The 20,087-nt window shown below is 39.1% G+C and overlaps 9 protein-coding genes across 9 annotated transcripts; 6 read left to right on the top strand and 3 right to left on the bottom strand. All coding sequences in view use genetic code 12, as the record gives it.

Annotated features, from left to right (window-relative positions):
• Positions 1–185: 185 nt before the first annotated feature.
• On the top strand, positions 186–626 carry CAALFM_CR00160CA (uncharacterized protein; the record flags this gene model as incomplete). Its single annotated transcript, XM_713583.1, has 1 exon — positions 186–626. The coding sequence occupies one exon, from the start codon at positions 186–188 to the stop codon at positions 624–626; it is 441 nt and encodes a 146-aa protein (XP_718676.1).
• A 615-nt stretch (positions 627–1,241) lies between these two features.
• Positions 1,242–2,468, top strand: POT1 (acetyl-CoA C-acyltransferase; the record flags this gene model as incomplete). The annotated part of the gene is made up of 1 exon (XM_713584.1): positions 1,242–2,468. One exon carries the CDS (start codon positions 1,242–1,244, stop codon positions 2,466–2,468), a length of 1,227 nt encoding a protein of 408 aa, XP_718677.1.
• Positions 2,469–2,635: 167 nt separating this feature from the next.
• REP1 (Rep1p) lies at positions 2,636–4,717 on the bottom strand (the record flags this gene model as incomplete). The annotated part of the gene is made up of 1 exon (XM_713585.1): positions 2,636–4,717. One exon carries the CDS (start codon positions 4,715–4,717, stop codon positions 2,636–2,638), a length of 2,082 nt encoding a protein of 693 aa, XP_718678.1.
• Positions 4,718–7,221: 2,504 nt separating this feature from the next.
• CAALFM_CR00130CA (uncharacterized protein) lies at positions 7,222–8,394 on the top strand (the record flags this gene model as incomplete). The annotated part of the gene is made up of 1 exon (XM_713586.1): positions 7,222–8,394. One exon carries the CDS (start codon positions 7,222–7,224, stop codon positions 8,392–8,394), a length of 1,173 nt encoding a protein of 390 aa, XP_718679.1.
• Positions 8,395–9,066: 672 nt separating this feature from the next.
• On the top strand, positions 9,067–10,596 carry MKC1 (mitogen-activated serine/threonine-protein kinase; the record flags this gene model as incomplete). Its single annotated transcript, XM_713587.1, has 1 exon — positions 9,067–10,596. One exon carries the CDS (start codon positions 9,067–9,069, stop codon positions 10,594–10,596), a length of 1,530 nt encoding a protein of 509 aa, XP_718680.1.
• Positions 10,597–10,781: 185 nt separating this feature from the next.
• On the bottom strand, positions 10,782–12,962 carry CAALFM_CR00110WA (uncharacterized protein; the record flags this gene model as incomplete). The annotated part of the gene is made up of 1 exon (XM_713591.1): positions 10,782–12,962. One exon carries the CDS (start codon positions 12,960–12,962, stop codon positions 10,782–10,784), a length of 2,181 nt encoding a protein of 726 aa, XP_718684.1.
• A 966-nt stretch (positions 12,963–13,928) lies between these two features.
• Positions 13,929–16,190, top strand: EPL1 (Epl1p; the record flags this gene model as incomplete). Its single annotated transcript, XM_713592.1, has 1 exon — positions 13,929–16,190. One exon carries the CDS (start codon positions 13,929–13,931, stop codon positions 16,188–16,190), a length of 2,262 nt encoding a protein of 753 aa, XP_718685.1.
• Positions 16,191–16,305: 115 nt separating this feature from the next.
• Positions 16,306–16,995, top strand: CAALFM_CR00090CA (uncharacterized protein; the record flags this gene model as incomplete). The annotated part of the gene is made up of 1 exon (XM_713594.1): positions 16,306–16,995. One exon carries the CDS (start codon positions 16,306–16,308, stop codon positions 16,993–16,995), a length of 690 nt encoding a protein of 229 aa, XP_718687.1.
• Positions 16,996–17,006: 11 nt separating this feature from the next.
• Positions 17,007–20,084, bottom strand: MIS12 (Mis12p; the record flags this gene model as incomplete). The annotated part of the gene is made up of 1 exon (XM_713597.1): positions 17,007–20,084. One exon carries the CDS (start codon positions 20,082–20,084, stop codon positions 17,007–17,009), a length of 3,078 nt encoding a protein of 1,025 aa, XP_718690.1.
• Positions 20,085–20,087: the final 3 nt, after the last annotated feature.

Below are 20,087 nucleotides of genomic sequence, written 5' to 3'. Positions count from 1 at the left end.
AAGTGGGAATACCCATTTGTCTTCGAAACAGGGGTGCCTTCAAATCTACTTTACTAGGTCTTAGTAATAAGGAAGAGCCAAACTAAAGCGTATTTTGACAATTCTGTTGGAGTCAGAAAAAAAGTGACCAAAAAAAAAATTCCTTTCAAAACTACAACTTCCAGAGTCCATCACAATAACACACAATGGAAGTAGCTACATCCAATCCACAACCTAAACCTCAAACCATCAACAAACAAGTTACGTTTCAGTTTGCCAATGAATGTGATTTAGAGATTCACTGTTCGCCCTTTGGTTTGAGTGGGTTATATATAAAAATCAATGGCACCGATATCATGGGCATTGGGTCCACCATGGGGCTAATAACGGGATCAACTAGAGGCTTGATACATTACAACGATAGTAACGATTTGATTGATCAGAAATACAAGTTATATGTTGTGATAGATGATGACGATATGTTGAGAATTGATTTCACCAAAATATACACTGACGCTTCAAACGACAACAACGAAAAACAGATTCAGGAAGTACCAACATTGGTATTTAGAGGAAAGTGTCCGGAAGGTAGACCTGACACTATCGAACCTTTTATAGGAATCTTCTCTTTCGAAAGAGAAACATAAGAAAATAGAGATTAGTAAATATATAGGTAACTATGAATTTGTGACGTAAATGTGTTCCCACGGTAGATTCAAATCCGCTAGCCTTTTTTTTTTTTGGTGGTGCATTTCCCGCCTACCACTAGGGGTTTTCCCCCGCAACAGACACACAAGATGTTCTAAACGGAATATCTAGATTAAGAAAAATGCCGATTAATTAAACTATGGTAAACGACGGATATCTCTACCATTAAGCTCACACATAAGATCAACAAGATTGATAGTATCACCTTTTATCATGAACCACATTATCATAGTTTGATTGGAGAGGAAATGAGCGAGGAGGAAAAAACAAGTGTTTCCTGCAGACAAACACTTTACCCATTGAAGCCTCGGCTCAAATGTTGGAGAAGATTTTGATAACGAGAAATTTCAAGGGCGAAAAAAAAATAAAAATGTTCCATTTCCATAATCTCTAATTTCTCCCCACATAATCTTGATTCCCTCACATTTTTTTACTTTTTCACAAGCAAAATAACAAGAATATAAAATATTACCAATCTTTCCCCAAATGAAATTGTAAAGTTTTTTTTCGTTCTTCACTTTTTCTTTCAATAGCTAACTACACATATCAACAACATGGATAGATTAAATCAATTAAGTGGTCAATTAAAACCAACTTCAAAACAATCCCTTACTCAAAAGAACCCAGACGATGTTGTCATCGTTGCAGCATACAGAACTGCCATCGGTAAAGGTTTCAAAGGGTCTTTCAAATCTGTGCAATCTGAATTCATCTTGACTGAATTCTTGAAAGAATTTATTAAAAAGACTGGAGTCGATGCATCTTTGATTGAAGATGTTGCTATTGGTAACGTTTTGAACCAAGCTGCTGGTGCCACCGAACACAGAGGTGCTAGTTTGGCTGCAGGTATTCCTTACACTGCAGCTTTCCTTGCCATCAACAGATTGTGTTCCTCAGGGTTAATGGCCATTTCTGACATTGCCAACAAAATCAAAACCGGTGAAATCGAATGTGGTCTTGCTGGTGGTATTGAATCCATGTCTAAAAACTATGGTAGTCCAAAAGTTATTCCAAAGATTGACCCACACTTGGCTGATGACGAACAAATGAGTAAATGTTTGATTCCAATGGGTATCACCAACGAAAATGTTGCTAATGAATTCAACATTCCAAGAGAAAAACAAGATGCCTTTGCTGCTAAATCTTATAGTAAAGCCGAAAAAGCCATCTCCTCTGGAGCTTTCAAAGATGAAATCTTACCAATCAGATCCATTATCAGATCCCCAGACGGTTCTGAAAAAGAAATCATTGTCGATACCGACGAAGGTCCAAGAAAGGGTGTTGACGCTGCTTCCTTGAGCAAATTGAAACCAGCATTTGGTGGTACTACCACTGCCGGTAACGCTTCTCAAATTTCAGATGGTGCTGCTGGTGTTTTATTGATGAAGAGAAGTTTGGCTGAAGCCAAAGGTTACCCAATTGTTGCTAAATACATTGCTTGTTCAACTGTTGGTGTTCCGCCAGAAATCATGGGTGTTGGTCCAGCTTACGCCATTCCAGAAGTGTTGAAGAGAACTGGATTGACTGTGGATGACGTTGATGTGTTTGAAATCAACGAAGCTTTTGCTGCTCAATGTCTTTACTCAGCTGAACAATGTAATGTTCCAGAAGAAAAATTGAACATAAACGGTGGTGCCATCGCTTTAGGTCATCCTCTTGGTTGTACTGGTGCCAGACAATATGCCACTATCTTGAGATTGTTGAAACCAGGTGAAATTGGTTTGACTTCTATGTGTATCGGTAGTGGTATGGGTGCTGCCTCCATATTGATTAAGGAATAGGCGTCTTATGAATCAAAAATAAATGTGTGTATTGTATAGCAAGTAATGAACATACAAATGTAACAGACATCTACATGTAAGATACTAAATATTACAAATAAAAGAAATAAAAAAATATAAATAACTACATTAAAAATATAACTGTCTCGGCATTGTCTTTTTCTGTATCATTTGAAATAAACATTGGAACTCTTTCTGTTTTCTTGAACAATTGAAGTCTGTTCTTGATCGTCTTTTTGTGATTGATGAGCTCTGTGGGGAAAATATACCACGTTTATCGGTGGGAGGTAATATACGCTGTTGATGGGATAATATTTGTATTTGTCGACAGACTTGACATCCAAAGCCAACTGGTTGGTCGAATATGATAATGGCGGTATTTGTGTATTGTCTTTTTCGTCGTCGTCGCCAGATGAGATTGGTGATTCTCCAGTTCCATTTTGGGTGTGGGGTAGTTGGTCTTCCTGGCCAGCCACATCACCTTCACTGTGGTTGTGATGGTCATCTTCATCTTCTGGCTCGTCTTCATGCTCCACAACGAATCCATCGTCTTCATCTTCCTCTGCATCTGCTGCAGCTCTAAATTTGAGCTCAGACGATTGTCCTGCTATCTTGAATGATGACTTGGAACTAGCAGATCGACCCTTGATTAGAATATCGTTTCTTTCAGCGTAGAAGCTTGGGTTACGACCACGAACAATTATGGGCTCACTAACTAGTTCAGCCAACAATATTTCATTGTTACCACCACCGCCATCATTGGCCACATCAATATCGTAATCATCGTAATAAATATCAGCAACAATACAACTCAACTTGGCTTTTAAATGGTAATAGTTTTGAAACGTCAAACTCCCGTTGTTTGGTGTTGCATTTTTAAATTGTAATTTTTTCACCACAAAGTACTTGTCAATCATTCCATTGCTGATAGGTTCATCGTTCAATATTATGACATATTCGTTGGTGTTGATATATGTAGGCAGAACATTGTCAGCTTTGTATTCATAATTGGAAGGTAAACTCATTTTTCTTGCTTCTTTTTCCCGTTCCCTCTCTATATCCTTGTTCTCGTTCTTGATAATTATAGGAACTCCTTTGCTGTTTGAATTGTTAGCTGCTGCCAGCACCTCTATTTTGAAATATTTAATCACTCTAGTTGTAGTGTAGCCATACTCGCTGGTCTGTAGTTTCAACAACTTTGAATCATTTTTAAATCCACGAATGCTCATATTGGCTGATATTTGAATATAGTTGCGTCGATAGCATGACACAACTTTAGGATTCTCTTTTTTGTTGACAACAGTTTTAGGAAGCTCGTCTTCGCCACGCTGTGATTCATTCTGAGTGAAGATGTAATTATTATTATCAATATCGTTGGTGAGAAATCTTCCATTTAAAAACCCGTTGAAATCAATAGTGACTTCATTATTGTCCTTGTCTATTATTTTATAATCATTTGAAGACGTTGCGCCAGATTGTTTGAGATCAAGTAATCGTTTCAATTTACTAGGTTTGTAGTCGATTTGAACCTCGAGATTTTTTACGTCTCGTTTTCTACTCTTGGCTTTTTTCCTCTTTGGAGTCGATGAGCCACTTTGGGTATCCATACGTGTATCCTTGGCTCCATTCTGTGGTTGTGGCATTGGCTGTGGTTGTTGTAAAGCTTGCAGCTGCAACAACTGTTGCTGATATAGACCATTTAAATTGGTAATGCTACTATTCGTACTGGCAAACCATTCATCATACTCACCAGGATATTTTGCATAAGAACCAGTTCTTGGGAAGTTAGACACCATTTGTTGTTGTCCAGGAAGTGTTGAAGAAAGAAAACTTTGTTGCTGGGGATTATTGGGTTGTTGGAACATCAGTTGCATACCTGGGTTGTAACTCATCATGTGTTGTGATACAGATGGGTTCATCTCAAAAGGCATATACCCATTATAATGATGTGAATACTGTTGTGGTTGTTGCTGTGATCTTTCTTCTTGGCCATCTTCCATATCGTTTGATCTATTGATAAAATTGTTATTACTTAAAAACTCTTGAAAACTGCTTGGTAATCCTGAATTGCTCGGAGCGTTGGTAAGTTTTGAGTCTTTCAAAAATACTGAACCCATATCGTAGTCTTCAGATTTAGATGCATGGGGACTAGTAGCATTTGAAGGTGACGAATTGACTGTTGAAGGGCGTAAAAGATCTGGCAAGAACAAAGAAGCCAAGTCCTCGATTCTCTCTTTATTTGAATCCATTGTGGGTGTGGCTCGAATGATTCCTTTTTTTTTTTCTTATGGGTTTGGTCTGGAATTTATATTACTTCACTTGTGGGGGAATACCTATGACCACTTTCTTGATTCTTCACGTAGATGCGTGTGGAGGGAAAGTTAAAAAAAAAATAAACAAAAAAAAAAAAATAAATGTCAAAAATGTCGTTTTAACAAGATCTCAAAAATGTCCTTGGAAAATCTCTTGCCCAAGATTGGTTATACTAATAAGAATTCTTATTCCCAGGTTATTTTGAGAATATTCAGGGTGAGGGTTAAAATAATTTGACTTTTGTCTGTTTTTGCAGCTTTTATTTTTTTTTTCCACTGGAGATAAGTAGTTTTTAAATCCAGATTTACCAACGAAAGTATTAGCGGATGAGGATGAAAAAGGTTTGGGGAGGCAAATGTCGAGGAAAAAGACCCAGTTAAGTACTCTTGTAATTTCCAGGGTGAAGATTAAGTTTTGAATTGATATGAGATAACAACCCAACAACAAAAAAAATGTAGTTTAAACTTAAAATGGTGGTAAATTGGCGCTTGAAGATGGTTATTTCTTGTAGAATAGCAAAATTCCAAGCCAAAAAAAAAAAAAAAAACACAATTCTTTAACAATCTAAACCTTATTAGCTAGTTTTGTTTTAGGTTTGATACTTTTGGTAACAAAAGAAAGCTTAATTATGGTTGTGGTTGGTGAAAAAAAAAATCACTATTCTGAAATTTTAAACTTATCGGATATTTCACTAAACAACAATTGGGGAAGAAAAAACACAAACAATGAAAGCAAATTAATATGAAATTTCCAAGTCTTGTTTAGTTTGTATTGTTCAGATTGACATACCCAATACATGCTTTTATAGACCATCTTGAACTCAGGCAAATAAAATAAATCATGCTATTTAGTGATCAAAGAAAGGTAACAACCACAGAAAAGGATGACAGGACGCCTTGTAGAAGGGAGACACCACAGGAGAAAGAGTGAGTCTACCATTGTGGTTTATGATTCTATTGTTTTGTTCGTAATCGTTTTGATAAAAATGTCACAAAAGAACAATAACTTGGTTTTGGCGTAATTGTCAAATTATTTTATTTCCCAATTTAATTATTGTCATATTATTTTTTACACCATTTTTTTTTATTTTCTTGGTTGATTTGTCTCACAGCCCATAGATCTGGTTTACCCTAGAGACCGCCTTGTAGTCTCGCCTCGTTGCAACACTGTCGCATTTTTACGATAGTTCTGTGTTGAGAGAGGTGGTAAAATAATAACATGAAATCAACAAGGCTAAAGAAGTGTTTGCTAACTGACCTCTAGAATTAATGTCGTTCGATCTAGTATCATGCCATGGATTAACTTTCTTGGTGCTTGAGAAACTTCTTAACTTTAAACAATCTTGTCCAATGACTAGCTCAAGAAAAGTGACATGGTAGTGTTAAGATTCTTTTTTTTTTTGTTTTGAGATCTGTAACTTAAAATGGAATTCACTTGCATAACCTTGCATGAGATAGTCTCTATCTTATCAACTCTCCCCTCCTCCTCGAGAGAAAATATTCAAGAAATTGCTGCAAACAAGAAAAGCTTCACGTTTCTAATGAGGAGAAAGAGTTTCTGGATCATGTGTTTTATAGGATTGCTTAGTGGTTAAGGTTTTTTAGATTGCTGGAAATGAATCTTGGATTTCCGAAAAACTACAAGTATACCCACGACATGGTTAGGAACTAAAAGGAAACAAATTATACCAAAAGGGGGATTACATAATCTACTGTTAGGCATTTGGGTAAAAAAAAAGTGCTATTAAAGAGTGCCCCAATTTAAAGTTATGTTCTCATTAAACTTTTATAGTTTGTATTCTCATTGGAGTTGTTTGTTGATTAGAAAGCACAAACAAAGGACTAAGTACTGGACAGATGACGATTGTAATCAAATGAATGCCACTTTTTGTGTAAAGATATGGAAACAATAAAATCCAACATTTGTGGGAAATGTGGAATATACTTTAAAAAGTGCAAAGTCGTGATTACATAATCGCTATTATGCAAACCTCTAAAATCATTGAAACAACTTTTAACTTCTAAAGTTGAAAGCAAGAATCAATATCGAGGGGAGAACTCAAACTTTTGCTATGCAAGTGAAGATTGTATTCCCACAGGGATATCCTTTCTATCACTGGTAAAAGTGTGAACAATGAAAGCTAAAAACAAAAAGAGCCCAMCCMAAAAACAGAGTTTGAAATAAAGTTAATTGATAAACATTCATTGACACCACCACCACCACTGTTTTATCTCCGCCAAGTTACCAGCCCCGCCACTATCTCCTCTAACATGAAGAAAAGGTTATTGGGGAAGAGAATTTTCTAGAGCATGAAAATGTGATTGCCCGCGCTGACGCCTTCCATTTTAGAACCCACCAAAAATAAGCTCAACGTTTTTTTCAGTCCCCGACAAAAAAAAAAACAAGGTTTCTACAACCAACACTATAGAACAACTTCAACATGGTTAAACAAGAAGACTTTGCTGTAGAGCAGTTTATGGATAAATATGAGACTAAAATCGAGTGGAACATGGCAGAGACGTGTACTGCTTCCCTCAGTTTCAATGAATTGTTTGAATTGATTCCCGACAAGTCAGTATCCCAATCACTTCAACAGAAAGTGTTTGATACACGGTTAACTTATGGGCGTATTAAAGGATCTCCAGAATTGAAACAGGTAATTGCTCAGTTGTACAATGATGAAGGAGGGTCAATTACTGCTGACGATATAGTTATCACTAATGGGGCTATTGGTGCCAACTTTTTGACATTGTATGCTATAGTTGACCAAGGGGATAAAGTAATTGTAGTAAATCCAACGTACCAGCAATTAGCATCGGTCTCAAGAGTTTTTTCTGGAGCTTCAGAAAACATTATTCCATGGAATTTGAATTTTGAGGACAATTATTTACCAAATTTAGACGAATTGCAAAACTTGGTCGACACGCACAATCCCAAACTTGTTATTATTAACAACCCTAATAACCCAACAGGAGTCGTGTGGGGCCATACGATTATGGAAAAGATTGTTGGGATTTGTTCTGCTAAAGGTATCTACATTTTGTGCGATGAAGTTTATCGTCCATTGTATCACTCTACAGACGACAAACCCAAGTCAATCGTCAACTACGGCTACGAGAAAACAATTTCTACTTCGTCCACTTCCAAAGCGTTTGCGTTGGCTGGGCTCAGGTTGGGGTGGATTGTGACCAAAGATCAAGATATCATTCAGAAACTTTACTCAAAACGTGACTACAACACTATTTCTGTTTCCGCTATAGACGATATGCTTGCAACAGTGGCTCTATCAAACTACAAGCACATTCTTGCCCGAAGCTATGATATATGCCAAACCAACCTTCAAATTTTGGAAAAGTATATTGACAGCACTCCGTTGTTGTCGTGGGTAAAGCCCAAAGGTGGGTCAATCTGTTTTGTGAAAGTAAACATCGACAATATCGATACAATGGACATGTGTGTTGAGTTGGTTGAGAAATACAAAACATTGATTGTTCCTGGTGAAGTTTTTGATAATAAAAAGGGGTACTTGAGAATTGGATTTGGGAACAGTACCCAAGACATCAAGCAAGGTCTAGCACGGTTGTCGGAATATTTTGAATCTAAGAGCTATTAGATTTGATAACGACCTGGTTGCATTTAGATCTATTTATAGAAATAAATCATTTATGTAGAGTAGAGTGTTTAGACAAAAAAATGTATTTACTATGATGTCACATCAACTTCACCGACAACGGTTTCCTGCGTAATATTGCCCTACCATACCTATAAATAAGATTAAATCGAAGATACAAACATTCGTATTAAGCCGGTCCTACAGAAAGCCGTTCAAACGTTCACCAATAATATTCAAAAGATAAAAAAAATTAAACTAAAACGCAAATCAAAATAAAAAATAATTGAAAAGTTGCTAAAAATAGCGGAAATAGTGTTGTGCAAACCCAATCTCCTAACTATCGCCATAGCTGTATTCCCTCTCGGGCTGGACACTATGTGTGCCACAGGTACCCCCACTGATCTTGTTCATATGAACAGGATATAAAAGCTATTGTTTCTTGAAATTCTCTCATCAAATTTAGTTCTGAAATTCTCATAAGCTTCACGAGCATACACAAAATCAGCGACAACAACAACAGTTACTTCCGTCGCTCTCCCACCCCACTTCCTATCCATTCTACACTAAAAAAAAACCTGAAACCCAAAAAAAAAAATTTTTTTTTGCTCACTACTAGTTGTCCTTTTTAAACTTTCTCTTGAACAGCAGTTTTATAAAGAACCAATTTCCATAATGGATCAACAAGAAGCACCCATATATTATGGCAGATCCGTAAATAAGGTCTACAACCAGGAATTTATCATTGATAGTCGATTCAAAATAGTCAAGGAGTTGGGCCATGGTGCCTATGGTATTGTGTGTTCAGCAAAATACGATAATGGGTCCAAAAAGGTTCCTGATTCAAACAACGGTAATGCCTCATCTTCAGCTAATGCATCGTTTGTGGCAATCAAAAAGATCACTAATATTTTCAGCAAAAACATCTTATGTAAACGTGCTTTGCGTGAATTGAAGTTGTTGCAGTTCTTCAGGGGCCATAAAAATATAACATGTTTATATGATTTGGACATTATCCCCAATCCCATGACAGGCGAGTTTAATGAAATATATTTATACGAAGAATTAATGGAATGTGACATGCACCAAATCATTAGATCTGGACAACCATTGTCCGATCAGCACTACCAGTCGTTTATTTATCAGGTATTGTGTGGATTGAACTTCATCCATTCGGCTGATGTGTTGCATCGTGATTTGAAACCAGGTAACTTACTTGTCAATGCCGACTGTGAGCTTAAAATTTGTGACTTTGGTTTAGCAAGAGGGTTTTCTGAGAACCCCGACGAAAATGCTGGGTTTATGACAGAGTATGTTGCCACCAGATGGTACAGGGCACCAGAAATTATGTTGAGTTTCACCAACTACACTAAGGCAATCGACATCTGGTCTGTTGGTTGTATATTGGCAGAACTTTTGGGGGGCAAGCCACTTTTCCGTGGCAAAGATTACGTAGATCAACTTAATCAGATTTTAATGATATTAGGTACCCCACCAGAATCCACGTTACAAAGAATAGGGTCCCACAGAGCCCAGAACTATGTCAGATCTTTGCCGATTACGAGAAAAGCTAGCTACGAAGAACTTTTCCCTGACGCCAACCCGTTGGCGTTGGATTTATTGGAAAGAATGTTGACTTTAGACCCACGTGAGAGAATTACAGTTCGAGATGCATTGAATCATAAGTACTTAGAGCTTTGGCATGATCCTAAAGAAGAAATTGAGTGCCAAGTCAAATTTGATTTCAAGTCGTTTGAGACTGTAGATGGGTTGGACGAAATGAAACAGTTGATCATGGATGAAGTTCAGAAGTTTCGTGAATTTGTGAGGAAGCCAATTGAGGAACAGCAGCGAATACAAATGCAGCTACATATGCAAAAACGTGAAGAACAGCGACAAGAGGAGGAAGAGAAAGAGCTACTAGAACAGCAAAGACAGTTTCCAGCTCAAGAGAGTATGGATATTTCTCAGACCCCTTACAATAACTTGGAAACGAATATAGGTACTCCTCAGGTTGAAGATGATTATCCCAGACCACAAGAGTTGGATGAGTTTACTTTTTCAAATTTGGAATCTTCAAGCTCCATGAATTTGTTCCAAGACATGGCTAAACCATCAGGAGAAGAGTATATAAAGCTAGAGGAAGAGCTTGGGTTTGGATTAGATGGTGCTATGTTTAACAACTACTGTAACGACCACCAGTAGTTGAAACACACAACCACGTTATCCCGGGGTATGTTACTCTCGAATTAGTCTATCCATTAGTGGTGGTTATTATATATATTGACCTTTAGTACCTCCTTTTACTTTATTTTTATATTTATATTTAGTCTATATACGATTTCTCCATAGTAATTCACAATCTAATCTTATCTTTATTCAATCAACTACTAAGTTAATATACTATATCTAAATAGGTCACCGCTTTTGGCAAAGCACCAAAGTGTGGATTCGTCTAGATGAAAAGAATCTATTTTACCATCTTTTATCAATCTCGATAAGTCAATAGTTAAAAGTGGAACCTCGATCGAGGGAACTAATTTGTCGTTCTCTATAGGACAGATTATAATCTGATTTGTTGACTTTTTCTTGTAGTGTCTCTTTAACCTGATTTCATAGAGCGATTTGTAAAGTGTGACTGCCACCTCGATTTGGTCGCTCGATAATGGAGTTTTGGTAGTGTTTGTATCTTGCAAGAGCATATTCATGCTAGTTGTGTGGAGCTGGTTGTCTTCGATTGATCTGTTTCTTGTATGGTGATTACGTCTTGCCAACGGACTTGGGCTCAACAATACCGGCTTTCTTTCGTGTGATGTTTTAGAACGACTCTCTCTTGGGCTTGTTGGTGTGGGTTTGAGATGCGATTTCTTGATTTTTGGCAACGCCTTGTAGTCAAACTCCCACACGATTATTTTACCGTCATAGCCACAGCTGACCAACTTGTAAACCAGGGTGCTAAAATCGTCTTTGACAAACTTGGTGGATTTCACAATATTTGTATGTCCTTTGAATCTTCCAACAATTTGGATATCCTTGATAAGTGGAGGGTACATTTCTTTTGTTTCTTTCAGTCTTGTTTCAGACCCGGAATGAGCACTGTTGACAGTCCCGCTCCTCGACCGACGTCCAGAACTTTTATGCAACAAGCCATTGACATTGTAGTAGCTCATTTTGAACACTTCAATCAAGTCGCCCTTGCCAACAACACTAAAGAATTTAAAGTCAGGTGAAAACTCAATATCAGTTATGCTTGTGTTGAAATAGTTGGAGATTATATCGGTAGTAATAACCTGTTGTTTATCGCCATAGTTGCAGTTGTATGTGAAAATGAAATCAACAAACCTGACATACCCATCGTCAGCGGCAATTGCGAGAATCAACGGTTGTGCTTCAGATGGTTGCAACGGTTTATTTATCGGTAAGGTTGAGCTTAGCGAAGTAATGGGTTTGTGGCTCACTTTAAAGTGACCCAAAACAAACGAGTTATCGACCTTGCCTAGCGGACTCAAATCAAACTTTTTGAAAAACGTTGTTGAGACGTCTTTGTCGACGACCGATTTTGAATAACTGTCTTTGACACCATACGGGTTTAGTATCACCACCTCCCCATTTGAGTATCCAGCAACAACTAGATACTCGTAGTTTGGGTGACGAATTGCTTCAATGCAAGTCACTGCATCCACTTCCGAAAGTTTCTGGACTTTCAACGCATCAAATAGTTGATACTTTTGTTCATTCAATTTCAAAATCATAATCTCCCCTGAGTGGAATCCTATGATAGCCACTGGATCTTCGTTAAGCACAAATGTGGATAAGGCGGTAATTATGGAATTGAATTCAAGACGAAGAACAGGCTCTTCGGTGTCTGGTGGACCTGTTGTGCGTTCTTTTTTTACGGTATTCAAATATTCCGATTTTTCGTTCAACGCAAACACGTTCAACACGTTCACATGTGATGAGACAAGAAGCTTAGCTGCAGTAATTGGTTTGGAGTTCAAGATCTTTACGTTGCTATTTCCTAAATCGTCAAACAAATCGTTTTTCACAAATAGTTTATTGAAATTGCTTGCAAGTTTATTAAATGAAAGTGTTTTGTTATCCGCAAAAGGGTTCTTCGAGCGGTTCCAATCAACAATTCTAGTTATGCATCCAGGATTCAAGTTGATGATCTTGAATGGATCGTGGGCTAATGCATTCACGTTGGCCCCAATGTGCATATACCCTTCCAGGGTCTTGTCGCTTTTGCTCACTAGATTGTCAAACAAATTGGTGATATGAAGTGGCAACGAAACGTACGTTGTTGACTCGTTTTTGTTTAGCCCAGGTCTAGCAACATTCAAATAAGTGTAGTCCAACTTGATAGTTGCATTTGTAGTGGATTTCGGCCAAATAAGTTCGCCACACTCATGGGGTATGTCGTCCAAGGGATAATGGACATTATCATCTAAACCAGTGTACCCAGGACACACAGAGTTTAAAAACGGGGTTAAGCTTGGCACTTGAGAAGAAGGGTCCATCGGTGTCGAAGGTGTTGGTGGTGTTGTCCAAGACTTTATGAAACTTGCTTTCATTCAAGAAAAAACTGGTCACGTTACTTGAGAGTACCTGTATATAATTTGGTTTCATTTTTTTAGAGTCTCTCCAAAAAAAAAAAGACCTTTTAGAAAATATTTATCTGAACTTACTACCAACTATTTAGTTCTTCCTACCAGTACTGTCAAGGGGTATATGAAGTGAGATATGGATATGAGAGCTACAATATATACGACATGACTAAGAGAAGTCCGTTCTGGTTGTGACAGGCTTTGCTTAGTCCTTGCCCAAGCTTTACCCAGTTCTTCCCCTCATCTTCCCACTACTTCCACTAATGGCAAACCACACATAGTATAAGAGACAACTTGTCAGGCTAGTATAATGATTGGGATGGCCTTACAACGGGTATACTCATCCATTGAACGTCGTATCTGCTGCGTTTCACGAGATTTGCCACAATTTTGGTGTGGCAGCTAGTTCCCCAAATAGAACGGGCCATGAAGTCACCACCAGCTACAACTACGCCATGGGAAGACCACTGCCCCAACGTGATGAGTGTAATGTCATTCCCCCATACTGATCATTTGTCGTGCACATACCAAAATCTTTGAAACCAATTTCGGAAGACAAAAAAGAAAATCGAGTGACTTAGGAAAATGCGAAAACAAGGAGAAAATTTTGTTTTGAACGACCGAATTATCAGTTGACGGACAAATTCATCAGTTATAGTGCCATTCTAAGGGTTAATCGATCAAAAAAAAGTGATAAGAGTACTTATACATTGGTCCACCATCCCCAGACACCATTATTTACTGATTTAAAGAGCATACTGGGGTATAAACTTAACGTCAAACGGCCAGTTTTTTACATACTTGTTCGCCACGCACCACCGACAACAACAACAGAAAAAATTTTTCTCTGCCATTGGACAAAAGAGCAAGAGAGAAAATCATAACACAGCGACATCCAAACATCAATAGTTTATTCGACGACATTGACTGGATATGGCAGCAGCACCACCACCACCAGCGAAAAACCAGGGTAAGGCAAAACAGCATGTTACAGGTGCCAGGTTCCGTCAGCGAAAAATCTCGGTAAAGCAGCCCTTGACTATTTATAAACAGAGAGACCTACCTACTCTAGATAGCAATGAGTTAGAGCCTAGTCAAGTCCATCATTTAAATTCTAATGCGTCATCATCATCAACACAACAACCGAGAGACCTTCATGCAGTTGAAACTGGGGTTGACAAGAATGAGGAAGAGGAAGTGCATCTTCAGCAAGTTATCAATGCTGCACAAAAAGCACTTTTGGGTTCGAAAAAAGAAGAAAAAAGCAGTGATATGTATATTCCCACACCGGACGCTTCGAGGATATGGCCCGAGGCACACAAGTATTACAAGGATCAAAAGTTCAAGCAGCCAGAGACATATATCAAGTTTAGTGCGACAGTAGAGGACACAGTGGGTGTGGAGTACAATATGGACGAGGTAGATGAAAAGTTTTATAGAGAGACACTATGCAAGTACTATCCCAAAAAGAAAAACAAGTCAGATGAGAACAATCGAAAGTGTACTGAATTGGAGTTTGAAACAATCTGTGACAAGTTGGAAAAGACCATTGAAGCACGACAACCGTTTTTGTCTATGGACCCCAGCAACATTCTATCGTACGAGGAGTTGTCGTCGTACATTGTGGATCAGTTTAAAAGTGCAGTGAAAACAAGCAACCCGTATATTGTTACCAATGGTGGGAATCTAGAGTATATATCGACGACAGCTTTAAAAGAGAGATTGTCGAAGGAAATAAAGTATGAACCGTTTGTTACTATTTTTGATAAGAACCAAATGTCCACAAGTGCGGTGAGACCTATTCCCAAATTGTTTGAGTTGTTCGGCAGACCTGTTTATGATCATTGGAAGGAGAGAAAAATAGAAAGAAAGGGCAAAACCATCCAGCCCACACTCAAATTTGAGGATCCTAACTCGAACGAAAAGGAAAACGACAATGACCCATATATATGTTTCAGACGACGTGAGTTTAGGCAAGCAAGAAAGACGAGAAGAGCCGATACAATTGGTGCAGAGAGAATAAGACTGATGCAAAAGTCGTTGCACCGCGCACGTGATTTGATAATGAGTGTTAGTGAAAGAGAGATCCTCAAACTCGACAATTTTCAAGCAGAGCATGAATTGTTTAAAGCCAGGTGCGCTACCAAGGCTTGTAAGAGGGAGCTCAATATCAAGGGTGACGAATACTTGTTCTTTCCGCATAAAAAGAAGAAAATTGTTCGTACTGAAGATGAAGAAAGGGAGAAGAAGAGAGAAAAGAAGAAGCAAGACCAAGAACTTGCACTCAAGCAACAACAAGCACTACAGCAACAGCAGCAACAACCACCACAACCACCACAACAAGCACCATCAAAACAAGATGGTACATCAACGAGCCAGCCTTATGTCAAACTCCCACCCGCAAAAGTTCCAGATATGGATCTTGTTACAGTTTCGTTGGTATTAAAGGAAAAGAACGAAACCATCAAACGTGCTGTGTTGGAGAAATTGCGCAAGAGAAAGGAACACGACAAGGGATTTATCAATTTGACAGACGATCCGTATCAGCCATTTTTCGATATTTCAACCAATAGGGCCGAAGAGTTGAGCCATATTCCGTATTCGTCGATTGCGGCCACACACTATCACCAATTCAACACATCGAACTACATGAACGACCAACTTAAAAAGCTACTTGAAGAGAAAAAACCTTTACCTGGTGTAAAAACGTTTTTGGGTTCTAACGGGGAGTTGGTACCATCGAAGGCATTTCCACATTTGCTGTCGTTGCTTGAGGAAAAGTATAAGGCGACAAGTGGGTATATTGAACGATTATTGCAAAGCGTGGAGACGCAAGATTTTAGTTCATACACCAATGGCTTTAAAGATGTTGAGCCAAAAGAAACAAATGAACCTGTTATGGCGTTTCCCCAGAGAATACGTCGAAGAGTGGGCAGGGCTGGCAGGGTTTTTTTGGACCACCAGCAAGAGTACCCGCAACCGAATTTTCAGCAAGACACAGATCGTGTGGGAGGTATCCCAGATGTGTATTGTAAAGAGGATGCCATTAAACGATTACAGTCAAAGTGGAAGTTCGATACAGAATATAAAACAACTGAACCATTTAGTTTGGATCCTTCAAAGTTGAATGGTATTAGTCCATCTACGCAATCGATTAGATTTGGGTCTATGTTGTTGAATAGAACACGTAAATAGTCAATGAATTTTTCCGCGGCAGGCAACTGTGGCGAGATTACTAATCAAAGGGGGTATATATACTTTGTACATTTTTTTTTTCTCTTTTCTGTTCTTTTTCATCAGCCCCCGTATCATGTCTACTGTTAAAAATATTATTGTTTTTGGATCTCATGGCAAGATTGGTCAACAATTTGTTCGTTTGTTGGCTGATAAGACATCTGTTTTTAGAGGAACTGCTGTTGTTAGAAACGATGAACAGGCCACCACCATTAAATCGATCACTGCCAATTCCCTTAACGTTTCTTCGTTGAACTTTACCTTGGATAATGCAAGTGTTGGAGAAATTGCCTCAGCAATCAAGGGCCATGATGCTGTTGTTTTCACTGTTGGGTCAGCTGGCAAGAACCTTTTGCAAGTTGATTTGGATGCTGCAGTCAAGACATTTGAAGCCAGTGTTGAGGCACAAGTTAGACGTTTCATTATCATTAGTGCTCTCCATGCCGACAATCGTGAGTTCTTTAGCAAGTTGGGTTTAAGAAACTACTATATTGCTAAACATTATGCTGATCGGATTTTGGTTGACGAGTTTAGTGACAAGTTGGATTACACGATTTTGAAACCCACGTCATTGAGCGACGATGCAGCCACAGGGAAAATCAGAATCATCAAGAGCACAGACGAGGAGATTGGTACTATCACCAGAGCAGACGTGGCTAAAGTCATTTATGAGATTGTTAATGACAAAGACACTTTTGGCAAGAGCTACAACATTGCTAATGGGGATTTAGATATTAGAGATAAAAGAATATATAAAAGTGTATAAGTTTAGTTCTATTAAAATAATCCTTCTATTTCACCTTCGTCGTTTACTTCTACGTTCATAAAACCAGCATGGGTTGGCAACCCAGGAATAGTCATTATTTCTGCTGCCAAAGCATACAAATAACCAGCACCTGCCGAGCATCTTACTTCTCTAATTGGAACAGTAAACCCGGTTGGCACCCCCTTTAACGATGAGTCGTGCGACAAAGAGTACTGGGTTTTGGCAATACAAATTGGCAACTTGTCGTACCCCTGCTTGGTGTATGTCTCTATTTGCTTTTTGGCCAATGGAGATAACTCGATTCCTGACGCACCATACATTTTAGTGGTAATAGCCAATAATTTATTTTCGACGGTATCGTTCACATCATAGAGGTACTTTTGTTGTTCCAATGGTGCCAACTCGACAGCTTTGACGACTGAAGAAGCGAGCTCAACGGCTCCGGCACCACCTTTAGCCCAGTGGTTGGATGGAACAGCGAAATCGGCACCAGCTTTCAATGCAAGAGACTGGATTAATTTGATTTCGGCATCGGTGTCTGTTTCAAACTGGTTGATGGCCACAACAACGGGGACGTTGTATTGTTTGATGTTGGCGATTTGTTTGGCCAAGTTGGCACACCCTTTTTCAAGATACTCAAGGTTCTCGTTAACGTATTCTGCTGGCAATGGCTGGCCAGGTTTGACATCAGTAGCGCCACCGTGTAATTTCAATGCCCTGGAAGTAGCAACCAAAACCACAGCATCTGGTTTTAACCCAGAAGCTCTGCATTTAATGTTAAAGAATCTTTCACCGCCCATTGTGAAATCAAAACCAGCTTCAGTGACAACAAAACCAGTTTCGCCATTGTTAATTGGGTTTGATGGTGAGGTCAACTTAAGTGCAAGCTTGTCGGCAATAACCGACGAAGCACCAATTGAGATATTTGCAAATGGTCCGGCATGCACGAAAACAGGAGTACCTTCAAGACTTTGCATCAAGTTTGGTTTAATGGCGTCTTTTAATAAAGCAGTTATTGCTCCAGCACAGCCAATATCTTCGGCGGTGATGGCCTCGCCGGTTTTGCGTTGAGTACCAACCACAAGCTTACCAACTCTCTGTCTAAGATCCTTTAGGGAGTTGGACAATGCCAAAATAGCCATCAACTCACTGGCCACAGTAATGTCCATACCAGTTTTACGAGGTGGGTATTTGCTAGCCTCGTTTTTACCTTCGCCGATTGTAATTTCTCTGACAAATCTATCGTTACAGTCCACAACTCTCTTGATGGTGATGGAATCGGGGTCGATGTTGAGCACGGCAAATTTTTCAATTTCTTCAGCAGTCAAGTCGTCTGGGTTAGTTTTGGTGATACCCAATTTTTCCAATCTCTTAAGCATGGAAGGGGTGAAACTTCTCTTGCCCTTTTTAATAGGCACCAATCTCTTGTAAAACCCACTGGTAGTCTTGGATGTAGATTCGTGGAACATTCTTGTGTCGACAGCAGCACACAATAAGTTTTGGGCAGCAGAGATTGCATGAATGTCACCAGTCAAATGCATATTAAACTCGTCCATAGGAATGACTTGAGCATAACCACCTCCAGCAGCACCTCCTTTGACACCGAATGTTGGTCCCATTGACGGCTGTCTAACATTAGCGATTGCGTTGTATCCCAAATGCGCACCAAGAGCTTGTGTCAATCCCATAGTGGTGGTGGATTTACCTTCACCCAAAGGTGTAGGGGTGATCCCGGCCACCAAAACATAGTTACCTTTGTCTTGAGCAGAACCTTCAGCTTGCTCGTCCAATCTTTCAATCACGCTCTTGGGGTCGACTTTAGCCTTGAAGTGGCCGTATGGCTCTAATTCTGCATCTAGTATACCCAATTCTTGAGCGACCCTGGTTATTTTCTTTGGCTTTTGGTTTCTTGAAATTTCAATATCTGACGGAACTGGGTCCTTGATGTTGAGTTCCAAAGGCTTGAACCCGTGCTCATGGGCTTTCTTGGCGTGGATTAATGCAGCATCGTATACGTTGGAGCATAACATTGCCACTGTCATTGGGCCCACACCTCCAGGGACAGGTGTGATAAAGGAAGCCTTTTTGGCGACTTCTTCATAGTCAACGTCCCCCACCAAACGTCTTCCTCTTTTTGCAGTTGGGTCATCTTTGTAGTTAATACCAACGTCTATAACAATAGCACCATCTTTGACCCAATCGGCTTTAACGTATTCTGCAATACCAACTGCAGCAACAACAATGTCGGCCTGTCTCACGATTTCCGGCAAGTTTTGCGTGTATCTGTGGCACACGGTAACGGTACAATCTTCGTTTCTCAACATTGTAGCAACTGGAGTACCAACAATGTCAGATCTACCAATGACGACCGCAGTTTTACCTCTTAGTGGAATACCAGTAGTCTTGATCAACTCCATTATACCGTTTGGCGTACATGGTTTGAAGTATGGTGTACCGCCCCTTTTCGATAATTGGCCAACATTGTAATGGTCAAACCCATCGACATCTTTATCGGTAGCGACAGAATTGGTGATAACTGACTCGTCAATATGTTTTGGTAATGGCAATTGCACTAAAATCCCATGCACCTTTGGATCTTTATTTAAACGTTCTATCACTTCAACTAAATCTTCTTGGGAGATGGATTCGTCTAGTTTGATTAGTTTTGATTTGATATTTGAGGAGGCTGCTGCCTTTAGCTTGGACTTGACATACGCAGAAGAGTCTGGTCTTGACCCGACCTGTAAAATGGTCAAACTTGGCTGAAATCTAAAATTTTCAAAAGATTTGTTGTTGTCGCCAAAATGTTCTTTGTTGTAATTGATAACTTTTTCTGCCACGTTGGCTCTGATGGTGTTTGCCAACTTGGTTCCGGAAACCACTACGGCATCTAAGTTGATACACGAACGGTGGAAATTTCTACTCAACGAGCGTATAGTTGGTCTTAACCTAAGCATTGCTGGTGGGATAGAAAGTGAAAAAAAAGAAAAAAGAAAAAAAAAAAATAGTTGTTCTTTTTTAAGGAAGAGCATCACAAAATTTTTTAGACGTGTATATGCAGTATCGGTGTAGTTTTTCCGATGAGTCATTTA

Source organism: Candida albicans, chromosome R (assembly GCF_000182965.3).
Source record: "Candida albicans SC5314 chromosome R, complete sequence".
NCBI classification, from domain to species: Eukaryota; Fungi; Ascomycota; class Pichiomycetes; order Serinales; family Debaryomycetaceae; genus Candida; species Candida albicans.
This window is presented reverse-complemented; position numbering and strand designations above follow the sequence as displayed.